Below are 13,466 nucleotides of genomic sequence, written 5' to 3'. Positions count from 1 at the left end.
CTTACCCCACCGAACTGAACCTGTGAGCTTTATTTTGGTTTAGATCAATTCCCCTATAAATTAACTCGGGGTGGCGTAGTCGGTCTTATATGGGCTTCTGATTTGATTGCCCTTTCCCAATTATTCCTGTTCGCCACACTATAATAAATGATCTGTGGGGTATTTTAGCTAAAACTTCACATATGCAATCTGGGGACACCAAAGACTTATTAAAATTCTCATAATGAAATCTCAAAATGAAAATTTTGTCATCATGTCCCTCCAATCAAACATCAAGGCAGAGCATTATCACACCTGTGTGTTCACTTGCTCTATTCAGACTGTGTTTGTGAGTTTCTGTACTGACATCTAGTGGACTTCTTTATTAAATCAGTGACACACCTGTTTGCACACGTTTCATAAACAAAAACTGAAAATTCTTGAATTCACTGAATCTGAAACTAAACTGTCAAACTGTCGTACGTCTCAATTTCTATCTGCGTGTAAAGTGAAATGGCAGAAGCTAATGTTCATTTGTCTCAGGATCAGTTCATCTGTCCAATCTGTTTAGATCTACTGAAGGATCCTGTGACCATTCCCTGTGGACACAGTTACTGTATGAGCTGTATTACAGACTGCTGGGATCAAGATGATCAGAAGAGAGACTACAGCTGCCCTCAATGCAGACAGACCTTCACTACAAGACCTGTTTTAGGTAAAAACACCATGCTGGCTGAAGTGGTGGAGAACCTGAAGAAGACAAAACTACAAGCTGCTCGTCCTGATCACTGTTATGCTGAAGCTGGAGATGTGAAGTGTGACGTCTGTACTGAGAGAAAACACAAAGCTGTCAAGTCCTGTCTGGTGTGTCTGAACTCTTACTGTCAAAATCATCTTGAACAACATGAGAAATTATTCAAAGACAAGAAGCACAACCTGATAGACGCCACTGGACGACTTCAGCAGATGATCTGCCCACAACATGAGAAACTTTTAGAGATTTACTGTAAAACTGATCAGCTCTGTATATGTTATCTGTGTATGGTGGATGAACACAATGAACATATGACTGTATCAGCTGCAGCAGAGAGGACTGAGAAACAGGCAAGAGATGAAAACACTGCTGTTTAATGTGATTCGTTCTGCTCTAGAAAAAATGTTTCATTAGGATCGCTAGATATAGCTACATAATTAAATATCTTTATATCAAATGTAACACAAAAGTAAAAGTAAAAGTAAACATAAACAACATTGTGAAGACGTCATTTTTAACGCGTCAACCAGGGTTGGATTTTGCAGAGTTTTAACTGGTAAAAAATGGCTCTGTTGTACATTTTGTCTGTTTTCCACATTGAACAGAAACAACTGAAGGAGACGCAGAGAAAATACCAGCAGAGAATCCAGGAGAGTCAGAAGAAGCTTCAGGAGCTGAGAGATGCTGTGGAGACTCATAAGGTGAGTTTTGATCAGAAGAACAACTGCTGTCTGCTGTTTCAGATCTGTTTCAGACTCAGTTAGGACTCTCATTCAATCAGTCAGTGAGGAGTTCAGTGCTGGATGACTTTCACTGAAGTTCACTGTGTCTAACAGACTGTGTGATGTACCAGTAAGAGCTGAGTGAATGCTGCTGATTCTAATGCTCCTCTCTCTGTGTGTCCTAACAGCGCTCTGCACAGACAGCAGTGGACGACACTGAGAGGATCTTTACTCAACTGATCACATCCATTGAGAGAAGACGATCTGAGGTGACACAGCTGATCAGAGATCAGGAAAAGACTGCAGTGAGTGAAGCTGAAGGACTCTTGAAGCGACTGGAGCAGGAGATTGATGATCTGAGGAGGAGAGACGCTGAGCTGGAGCAGCTTTCACACACAGATGATCACATCCATTTCCTCCAGGTAACAGAGATCTGAAAAACACAACAGTGATCTTTAGGAAGTGAAGAGCATGTTTTACTCAGATTATATTTTCTATGAAATGTTTCAGTGTCATCAGTTTATGTTTGTGTTGTTTGTCTTTGTGTTTGTGTAGAGTTTTCAGTCTCTCTCTGTTCCTCCTGGATCTTCAGACTCACTCAGCATCACTGTCAGCTCTCTCAACTCATTTGATAATCTACAAAACATTAGAGACAAACTGGAGGATTTCTGTAGAGAAGAAATAGAAAAGTTATCTGAAAAAGGTAAAGCACCTATTTCTTCTAAAGTATTTTATCAACAATAATCCAGGTACAAAGGCACACATCATATAAGAACAATATTATTATTTTTTTAGAAATGCAAAAATATTGCTGTTTTAATGATTTTTTGTTGGTATACTGTAGTTACTCCTGAACCCAAGACCAGAGAGCAGTTCCTAAAATGTGAGTCTCAACCACTTTACTCTATAATGATAAATAAAACTATGTGCAGAATAAACAGAAACAACATTTCTATGCTTTCCCACAGTGAAAAATATCTGAGATCAAAAAGCTTTTTATTTTCATTTTACGAGTTCGCATTAACATGTAATTGATAGGGAATGAGATAAAGCATATTTGGTATGCTGTCAGAGGAGAGGGCTCCAAACTCAGAATTTTAGCCCGAACCCAGAGTACTCCCCTCTCTTTAACTGTAATAAATAAATTTAGATGAGAGTGAGGTGATGGGGTGGAGGAGGGATGCTGCAAAAAATCTGTCACGGGACAGAGGTGAGGGACTGCCATTTATAGGCACCTCTTTGCACTGATTGGTTGGATCACGTGACCATGCTCCTTCCGAACATATTTAAATAAACTTAATTTCACTAGTTCGCATTAACATGTAATCGATAGGGAATGAGATAAAGCATATTTGGCGTGCTGTCCGAGGTCAGGGCTCCGAGCTCGGAATTTTAGCCCGAACCCAGAGTACTCCTGTGACGACAGGTCTGAAAGATAGGAAACAAATGCAGGTGAAAGGTTTAGTTTATTAATGATAAAGACACAGATGATATGATGGGCAGTCCAAGGACAGACAAAGGCTACGGTGGCAGATCCAGGTGCTTGTGGGTGAATTCTGTGTGATGGAGACAAACCGGATACACAAACAGGCATTAATCCACATGAAGACGAGACACTGGAACACACAAAGACAGAGCGGCTCGAACAGGCTTGTAGTAAAATCATCTGGCAGTAAGAGGAGAGAATGGATGAGTATAAAAGATAAATAGAATACGATCTTAACCCCTCCCCTCTCCTTTACCCGCAAAGCCGCAATTACGCGCAGCCGCACTACCATCCATGTGACGTTCATGTGACATCCTGTTCGCTCCTGTTCAGCATTGCATGCATTAAAGAAGTAGAAAGTTTGAGACGAAACTCACAAACTAGTAAGTAAAACTCAGTTAATTATAGCTTACATAAAGCATATTGTTTCAAGCTTAGATAATCACTGTCAGGGTTTAAATTGGGCTGGGGCCGTCTGGGGCTAAACCCCGGCACAAGAGACGTCATGCCCATTCAAACTGATCCTTGGTTTTTTGAGCCAACTGGATTTTGCAGGCAACCTTAAAATCAAAGAAGCATCCATTAATCTGTTACTAGTCTTTTAATCTGTTTATTTTGTGCAATATTATCAATTCTGTGCTGCATTCTTGTCACTTTTCGGAGATTTTCGCCGTTTTGATCGTGTTACATTAATTTATTCTGGCGTCATCAGCGTCTGTAGTTAAAGTGAACTATTCTGGAACAGAACTGTGTTGTCTAATCCATGCAAAATACAAAAAATTCATACCATCTATATTAGAGCATGTGGCATTGCACAGGATTTTGGGAACCACGCTTAATATTTTCTAAACCAGTATTTATTTTCATTTGAATTTTCTGATTGGCCCCCCCTGACTGGTTCTTGGTCCCCCCTGTGCCCCCCATTTATAAAATCCTGGAATCGCCCCTGCCCTGCACATAGGCTGAAGGTCTCGCTCTACTCTTGCCATTGTACCCGCTGCGCAATTGCCGAAAACGCGCGCTTTTCCCTTTAAACGCGTCTTCGCGCAAGTTGAAAATATGCAGGTCAAACAAACATTCAGAACTTCAAGAACGCGCACGCAGGATCATTTATCATTGTAGAGATTTGTGTGTGTTTGTGTGTGTGTGTGTGTGTACCTGGTAATTTCACGTTGTACAAAGATAGGAATACCAGTATTTTTGTGACCTTGTGGGGATATTTGAGGTCCCCATGAGGAAACAAGCTTATAAATCAAACAGAATGATGTTTCTTGAAAATGTGAAGTAGCAGAAAGTTTTCTGTGATGGTTGGGGTTAGGGAATGGGGTAGGTAAGGGGAACAGAATATTTCAATTTTATTCGTGGAAAACCCCTTGAGATGCAGCATCTCGTTTTCAAGGGGGACCAAAAACATACAGTTCAAACAATACATTCAGTACAATACAAACAAAACATTCCAGGACAATTCTGCTCACAAATCCCCATCCCCTCCCAGAGCCATTTCAAAGTCTGCATTAAGTATTTACAAAGACAGTTGTTTCAGGAACCATAGGAAATTACAAAAACTGCAAATCAAGAACAAGATATTTCAAGGAGCCATTACAATTAAAAGCATTTGCAATCATTTTTCAAATAGACTAATAAAGATGTTCTAAAGGAGCCTAAAGTAGTATTAGATCTCACAGATGGAGGCAGATTATTCCAGTCTGAAGGAGCTTTAAAACAGAAGGACCTCCGACCAACTACTTTACACATAACAGGGACAGTAAATGTCAAACATTGAGAGTGTCGAAGAAAATAAGTTGGAGTATATTGTACAAAAACACTTTTCAAATATGGTGGTAAGTTCAAATAGATGCATTTAAAAATGAATTGAAACCAGTGATACTGTCGTCTTTTATCAGGCAACAACCAGTTAAGCTGATTATATAATTGACAATGATGAGTTCTATATGGGCACTTTAAAATGAACCTACACAGATTATTAAAAAGAACATCTAGTGGTTTAAGATATACATTGTACGTGCTTTGATAAATTATATCAGCGTAATCAATAATTGGTAAGATTAATTGGGTAATTATCTTTTTTCGTACCTTAGATGTAAAACAATCTGATGACCTGTAAAGAGGCATTAAACAAGAGTATGTTCGTTTTATTATGTAATCAATATGTTGTTTGAAATTTAATTCTGAATCAAGCCAAATTCCCAGATATTTGACAGAGGTCTCTTTTGTCACTGGAGTACCATTATCAAAGAACAGGTTAAGGTCAGCAGATTTAAGTGAATGATGATGATGAGATCATTAACAAAATAGAAAAAAGAAGGGGGCCAAGCATTGAACCCTGTGGAACACCTTTTTCCATAATACATTCATCAGACTGTACATTTTTTAATTGAACAAACTGACGTCTGTTATTGAGATAAACATTAAACCATAAGAGAGCATTTCTATTAAGACCTATGGATTTAAACTTATCCAAAAGCAAGTAGTAATCTACCAAGTCAAAAGCCTTGGAGAGGTCAAGAAATATAGCACTTGTACATTGGTTCTTATCACATGAAGAAAATACATTAGTAAATTTGAGTAAAGCAGTTGTAGTAGAGTACCCAGAACGAAAACCTGATTGATAAGGAGATAATATATTTAATTGATTAAGATATTTGTATAATTGTTGATAAATAATCTTTTCAAATATTTTAGTAACTGTACAAATAATAGAGATTGGGCGATAATTATTTAAGTCTGTGTTATCACCTCCCTTAAATATTGGACTTACTCTTGCTGTTTTCCAAACAATTGGAATGGAACTCATATCTAGAGACATATTGTACAACTCAGAAAGTGGATGTATTAATATACTGGATCCAAGTTTAAGAAATTTGGCTTCCAACCCATCAGGTCCAACACTACAATTTTTTAATTCAGAGATGGCCTGAAATACTTCAGATGGCTGAATTCTATAAAATGAAAAGGATCCATCAGTTTGATTTACACAGTGAATATAATATGAATATACAGTTTGTATGGTATACAATGGATTATGTCTATGGAATGTCCCCACAAAACAGATTGAGATAATAAAATATTTCGAGTGGGCAGGGATCCTGGGACAGAATTAATGATTAATGTCAGACATCATTTAAATGGTAAAATCAGCAACATAACTCCATCATTGACTAGAAAGAATGAATCGACTTGCGGGCGACGGATATTCTGCGTTAGTTTTTTTAAATAAATAAATAACCCTCTAACGTGAAGGAAATAAGTGGAGCGCAGTGCTGCGGGTGCTGAAAAACCCTGGTAAGGATGTGTATCCATCAGGGTATGTGTAACGGGTTGCTTTAATGAAAGCGAGTGAGATGAGAATCCATATGCAAAAGGTGTTTAATTGTAAAATCCCAAAAAGGGCCAGCAAACAAATCCAAAGGTAAATCCAAATCGTAAATCCAAAGACAGGCAAAATATATCAGGGCAGGCGGCAAACAGGCATAAAATCCAAAATACAGGCAGAAGTCAAAAACACAGGCAGATCCAGGTAACAGATAAACAGATTACAGACAGGTATTGGCGATGTAATAATCAGCCAGGAGCAGGTGAACAGGATGTGACTTATATACAAGAACAAACAGGAAGTGTGAAGTGAAACATGGCAGGATGTATATCAAAATAAAAGCCAGAACAGAACAGGATGTCAAAATAAAAGTCCAAAATACAAAAATACACAGAATACAACCAGAACACATAACAAAACCATTACAGAACCCCCCTCTAAAGGGTGACTCCCGGAGCCCAACAAACAAAACATACAGTCCAATAGAGGGTGGGCAGGCGGGCCAGGACCTCTTGGCGAAGGCAGGGCAGTTCAGGAGAGGTCCTGGGTCATATGGCCAGGATGGTCCAGGAACATGGGGCAGGCTTGGACCTGGGTCATGGGGCAGGCTTGGACCTGGGTCATGGGGCAGGCTTGGACCTGGGTCATGGGGCAGGCTTGGACCTGGGTCATGGGGCAGGCTTGGACCTGGGTCATGGGGCAGGCTTGGACCTGGGTCATGGGGCAGGCTTGGACCTGGGTCATGGGGCAGACATGGAGCTATATAATGGAGCAGGAATAGACCTGGAACACAAGGCGGGGAAGGGTACGAGCACACTTCGGCCTCCGCCTTGGTGTCCTCTGCCTCCTTCCTGTGTCCGGGTACTACCCCCCCAAAAAAAAAAAACTTGGGAAAGCTTCCACTGTCCAAGGTGGCGATGTCCCAGATGGTGAACCAGACAAATCAGATGAGCTAGATGGAACTGGTGAATCAGGCAGGACAGACGAAACAGATGAGTCGGGCAGATCAGATGAGTCGGGCAGATCAGATGAGTCGGGCGAATCTGATTCAGGGCCTTGAGGAATCTCGGGAACAAAGCAGAAGGCAGACCAGATGCACCACAGGGCTATGGCAAATTCAGAGATAACAGAGTTCGTGAGACATACCTCTGTGGTCGTCGGTTCAAGCAGGGTGGCCATCTTGACGTCAGGTGCTGGGTGGATAATAGCCCTCATGAGTGAAGGTGTGGTGGTGATGATAGCTCTCTGAAATACAGGTGCAGGAATGATGGTAGCTCTCTCGAGAACAGGTGCAGAAACAGGCAGGATGGCGGCCGTTTTCGGGACAGGCAGGATGGTGGTGGTTTTCTTGAAGACAGGTGCAGGTGCAGAGACAGGCAGAATGGCGGCCATTTTGGGAACAGGCAGGGTGGCGGCCATTTTAGGGACAGGCAGGATGGCGGCCATTTTAGGAGCAAGCATGGTGGCGGCCATTTTGTGATCAGGCATGACTTTAACAGGTTTGGCCAGAACGGGCAGAACATGGCTAGGTGTGTGGTGAATATTCCCTGGTTCATTATCCACCGCACCCACAGTTAGTGATGGGAGAAACGAAGCTTTTCGAAGCTTCGAATCAATTGAACCAATTGCTTCGAAAATTGATTCAGTTTTTCGAAGCAGTTCGAAACCCACACACGCTGGCGACCCCTGCTGGTCAAAATAGTGTAAAAGCAGATGTGTTGAAACATTTTACACTTTTTTTTACAAAATAATAGCAAGACTTTTATTAAAATATGTTTAAAAAAAGTATTTAACTTAATTAAGACATAGTTAAAAGTGTATTATGTGTTTTTAGTTTTATTTAGGGCAGTAATTCTCAAAGTGTGGTCCGGGGACCACTAGTGGTCCGCCAGACCCCCCCCCCCAGTGGTCCGCCAAAAGATGACCTAAACTAGGCAAGTGTTTATACAATCGTCACTTATGTAGTAGACTTTTAATGCACTTGTGAAACTGTGATATCAGTTCTTGCCATTCTGTTTTAATAACGTAAAAATGTACAAAAGAAAAGATCAAGCGTCAACTGAAAGCAGGTAAAATCCACATATCTATTAGTTTTGTAATGTACAAGTTTTTGTTTCATGTGTAAAATCCCTGTAATTTCAGTGATTTTGGACATTAAGGGGAAACATTTTTTCCAGTATTTTATTGTTACCATAGTTACAACCATAGACTTCATATAGCCACCACCTCAGTTTAAAACTAATGGCTCTTTGGAATGACATTAAGTAGGCTGTTACAGTATGTTTAATTGCATTTTTTTTCACATGTGCAGTTTGTTGTTCATATTAAGCTGCAACTCATTTCACATTTACTTTTTCAAATGAAATAAAATTCATATAATAATTTCTGAACATTGCATTTGTTTAAAAAAAAATAGTTTTTGACTTGAAACAGTTGCATATTAAACTTGAACTTAGCTTATCCTTCATATTGTGAGTGTTAGAGTGGGATTCTGTTAGGTGGTCCTCAGAAAAAAATTGGAAGATAAAGTGGTCCTTGGGCTGAAAAAGTTTGAGAAACACTGATTTAGGGCAAACAAATGAATAAAACTATCTACCCTTTTAATTATGCAAATTTTTGTCATTAAATCTATCTATAAACAAAAAGTAGACAACATGGCAGTGTTATTAGTCAGAAGGATAAATGTTTTATAAAATTTCATAATAAAACTGACCCGAGTTCACCTAAACATATTAGACACTGGTCATGTGATCAACTCCCCCTAGTGGTGAACCATCAGATTTTCTAAACGTTTCGAAACAGTTATGACGTAATGAAGCCTCATTTGCTAAAATCACTTGACTTGGGCCAGTTTGAAACAAGCTCCGAACCACTGATTCGAAACAAAAGATTCGTAAATGTTTCGAAGCCTCATGAAGCAGTGCTTCGAAAACGACCATCACTACCCACAGTGAACGGAGAACCACACAACAGCAATGCAAAGTCAATATAACTCTCCAGGGACCAGGCAGACATATCATGAGGCATACATAGACGCAACCATTCATCCAACGCATTGTAAAAAATGGGTTTCAGAGTGTCCTCATCAAAATGTACTTGATTACTCAAATCCAAAAAGTCACTTACATAATCCTCAATGGGCCGGTGGTTCTGACGGAGTGCAAGTAGTGCAAAAACAGGTTTCATGGTGCTGGTGGGAGATTACAAACCTTCACTGGATTCCGGATTATGGCTGATTATTCTGTAAGGGGTGTGCTTTAATGAAAGCGAGTGAGATGAGAATCCATATGCAAAAGGTGTTTAATTGTAAAATCCCAAAAAGGGCCAGCAAACAAATCCAAAGGTAAATCCAAATCGTAAATCCAAAGACAGGCAAAATATATCAGGGCAGGCAGCAAACAGGCATAAAATCCAAAATACAGGCAGAAGTCAAAAACACAGGCAGATCCAGGTAACAGATAAACAGATAACAGATTACAGACAGGTATTGGGATGTAATAATCAGCCAGGAGCAGGTGAACAGGATGTGACTTATATACAAGAACAAACAGGAAGTGTGAAGTGAAACATGGCAGGATGTATATCAAAATAAAAGCCAGAACAGAACAGGATGTCAAAATAAAAGTCCAAAATACAAAAATACACAGAATACAACCAGAACACATAACAAAACCATTACAGTATGACACAAACAAGGAACAGTTTTTAAAGTCGGTAGCAAGAGATTGAGCTAGCTAGTGCACTACTCAGGGAACAAACACCGCCCTGTATAAGGACAGACGAGCCGACACTTTAAAGCCAGGCACGATGGAGGCGCGGTGTCGGCAGTACCTTGAACATCTTAAGTGGAAAAACATTAAAGTATGTTTGTATTGGTTTTTGTGACAAGAAAACATAACGTGTTCTAAAATAGTGTGTAATAAGCGAGTTAGATCCGCCTAGCAGCGTATCTCCAGCAGCTGGAGACGTCGCCGCTTCTAGATAACTTAAATAATGGCAAATGTGAGATCGCACGACTCAAAAATAATTACAGAACTGACTGACAGATTTATGATTTAAATATATGATATATAAAAGATATTAAATATATGGCAGGTGGTTATAGCGCAAAAGTCTGCCGCTGTGATGAAACCGTGCGCGGTTGCTTATTAAGTTTGCAACTAGGGGGAAAAGCAGAGCAAATTATTTCTGTATAGTGGCTAAATCAATACAAAACTCATCAAAACGAAGGATGAAAGTTCAATACTTTTTAAGAGTAACGTGGAAAGAAATATCAACACTGTCTACATCGAGAAGTCCGAGTTGTAGGGAAAATATAGATTAGTGCGTAGCATATATCGATTCAAACTGATGACTGTTCAAAAATTTTTCACTCCTTCCTATGTGTTAATAAGTGTGTTTCAAAACTATTGCATGGGGAGGTACTGAATGAATAAGGATCAAAATTAAAAAATACAGGAGGAAAATGGGGCTGGGGGTCTGCGGAGGCAATCTTATGCTACATTTGGTAATATTAGAACAGATTGAAGTGAAGACAGTGGAATATGAGAGATAATGTGTCGTCAGGGCTTAAGCCGCTAGCGGAGGCAGCCTCACGCTAGGAAACACCTGAAGTTAACACCGTAGGATAGAGAGCGGGCGAGGGAACTGGTTAAAACTGGCGCTCTATTAGCGGTCCGGACCTGCCGAGGGCCTGCCACCGGTGGTGAGAGGCAAGAAAAACCAGGTACTCGGCGGATGGAAGCGGCATGACGCGAAATTCGGGCCCAGTGGCCTTGCTTGCTCGATAAGGACTAGAGGCTCAATGGGAAATGGTTAGTAGACTGAAAGGATAGATTTAGTCATTAAACCTGCGCGAAAGTTGTAGTTTAATATTGATCATTTTAAGCTTTTATCAGTCCCTGTTTGATGATTCAGCTCGATTGGGCCGAATAGGAACCGAAGCGAAAAATGGCAGATGTCTCGCCGGTGGGGGTGAGAGTAGGATTCGGCGTATAATATCCCCAAAGTCTCAGGTAACTTAGTAAGAAATTACTCCTTGCTGGGGAAGTAGTGGCGGGGGCCATAATCTTGTCATAGGACAACGCTCGAAACCGGACGTGACGACATATGGGCGGGGCCAAATGCTGCAAAAAATCTGTCACGGGACAGAGGTGAGGGACTGCCATTTATAGGCACTTCTTTGCATGGATTGGTTGGATCACATGGCCATGCTCCTCCCGAACTTAGTTGAATAAACTTCATTTTACGTGTAAACAATGTTTCTATAAACACAAATTCTAAACTTTGGGACTTTATAATTAATAATTCATTACATTTATATAGTGCTTTTCTGCAGCACTCAAACCGCTTTACAAATGAAAGGGGGATTCTCCTTAACCACCACCAATGTGCAGCATCCACCTGGATGATGCGACGGCAGCCATATTGAGCCAGAACTCCCACCACACACCAGATTATTAGTGGAGAGGAGACAGAGTGATATAGCCAATTAGTATGAGGAATGATTAGTAGGCCAATGGGCAAGTTTGGCCAGGATGCCGGGGCACACCCCTACTCTTTTTCGAATGACATCCTGGGATTTTTAATGACCACAGAGAGTCAGGACCTTGGTTTAACATCTCATCCGAAAGACGGAACGTCTCATCCAAAAGACTTTAACAATGAATATCATGTTTACACTTCACAAACAACACACACATGGTTATGATGAATATAACAGTAAGACAAACAGATGAGGTTATTTTGAAAAATGTTATACATTCTGTTACCTGTAAATAAGTTTGATTTTATTGATTGAAATTAACATTTTCTAATTGATTTTCTTTCAACAGATTATCATCAGGTCAATCTGAATCGAAACACGGCATATAAATATCTTCGTCTGTCTGAGGGGAACAGAGTGATTACTTTCACTAACACAGAGCAGCCGTATCTTTATCATTCAGAAAGATTTGATGATTATCCTCAGGTGTTGTGTAGTGAGAGTGTGAGTGGACGCTGTTACTGGGAGGTCGAGTGTAGTGGAAATGTGCGCATATCAGTGTCATATAAGAGCATCAGCAGGAAGGGAGGTTATGAGTGTGTGTTTGGATTTAATGATCAGTCCTGGAGTTTGTTTTGCTCCGAGTCCATTTGTTTATTCTTTCACAATAACATTGAGAATGAACTCCCTGTAGTGTCCAGTTCTTCTAGAATAGGAGTTTATGTGGATCACAGTTCAGGATCTCTGTCCTTCTACAGCGTCTCTGACACAATGACCCTCATCCACAGAGTCAAGACCACATTCACTCAACCTCTCTATCCTGGGTTTAGAGTTTATGGATCAGTGAAACTGTGTGATATATAGATTATACAGAAATTATCATAGAAGTTTAAAATTATTGATGAATTAACTATGAAGTGTCAATTAAAAATATTTCTAATCACTTTATTATGATTGTGTTTGCCACTGTAAGTTTCTAGATTTTACAAGTACATATTCCTGAACATGAATGTGTTCTTGTCAGCATAAATGTATTATTTAAGCATTTTGTTGTTTGCCCCCAAAAGGGGGTTAAACTTTAAAGTAAAAGATTAAATCTGAAGTATCCTACCTTAGATCGGACCTCACGTGCAGAATGTTTTTATTGTTTTTTTATTCCTAATCATTTATTTACATAATCATCATACTAATTTTATAATCATTAGTTATCTATATAATTGTTTATTTGATTATTCAATATTATTTTATCATTATCAATGTCATTATTATAATTTTTATCAGTACATTATTGTCTATTCATTTATTCATTCATTCATCATTATATTTCTATATTTTATTATATTCTTCGTTCATTCATTATATTTCTATATTTCATTTGTCTTATTGATTTCATTAATGTTCACTCTTATAGTTGTCTCACATTTGTGAAGTCTCATGAGAGATAGATAAAGAGAATTTTTATGAAAGCTCAAGGTTTGTGGGATGTTGCTATTAAGTTTTGGTATAACAGAGCATGTTGAATTCATGCTGGTTGGATGAGGGTTGAACGAGGTTTAAACATTGAGACATATGCAACTGAAGCTCTCCATCAATAAAACTCTGTTCTATGTTATCATCTAAACCTTCGTCTCATGTCCTCTGCTTGTGCTCATCTCTAGCAACAATTGATCAACCTCTTAACTGACAGAAGCCTGTTAAACAAGTAA

At 39.5% G+C, this 13,466-nt stretch overlaps 1 protein-coding gene across 1 annotated transcript; it reads left to right on the top strand.

The window, feature by feature from the left end:
- Positions 1 to 405: 405 nt before the first annotated feature.
- LOC129443097 (E3 ubiquitin/ISG15 ligase TRIM25-like) lies at positions 406 to 13,059 on the top strand. The gene is made up of 6 exons (XM_073856369.1): positions 406 to 1,083; positions 1,339 to 1,434; positions 1,644 to 1,877; positions 2,011 to 2,163; positions 2,284 to 2,338; positions 12,110 to 13,059. Exons 1-6 carry the CDS (start codon positions 493 to 495, stop codon positions 12,622 to 12,624), a joined length of 1,644 nt encoding a protein of 547 aa, XP_073712470.1. The 5' UTR covers positions 406 to 492; the 3' UTR covers positions 12,625 to 13,059.
- Positions 13,060 to 13,466: the final 407 nt, after the last annotated feature.

The sequence above is a fragment of the Misgurnus anguillicaudatus genome, chromosome 2 (genome assembly GCF_027580225.2).
Source record: "Misgurnus anguillicaudatus chromosome 2, ASM2758022v2, whole genome shotgun sequence".
Classification (NCBI taxonomy): Eukaryota; Metazoa; Chordata; class Actinopteri; order Cypriniformes; family Cobitidae; genus Misgurnus; species Misgurnus anguillicaudatus.
Note: the sequence above shows the minus strand (reverse complement) of the source record. Positions and strands in the feature narration are given on the sequence as shown.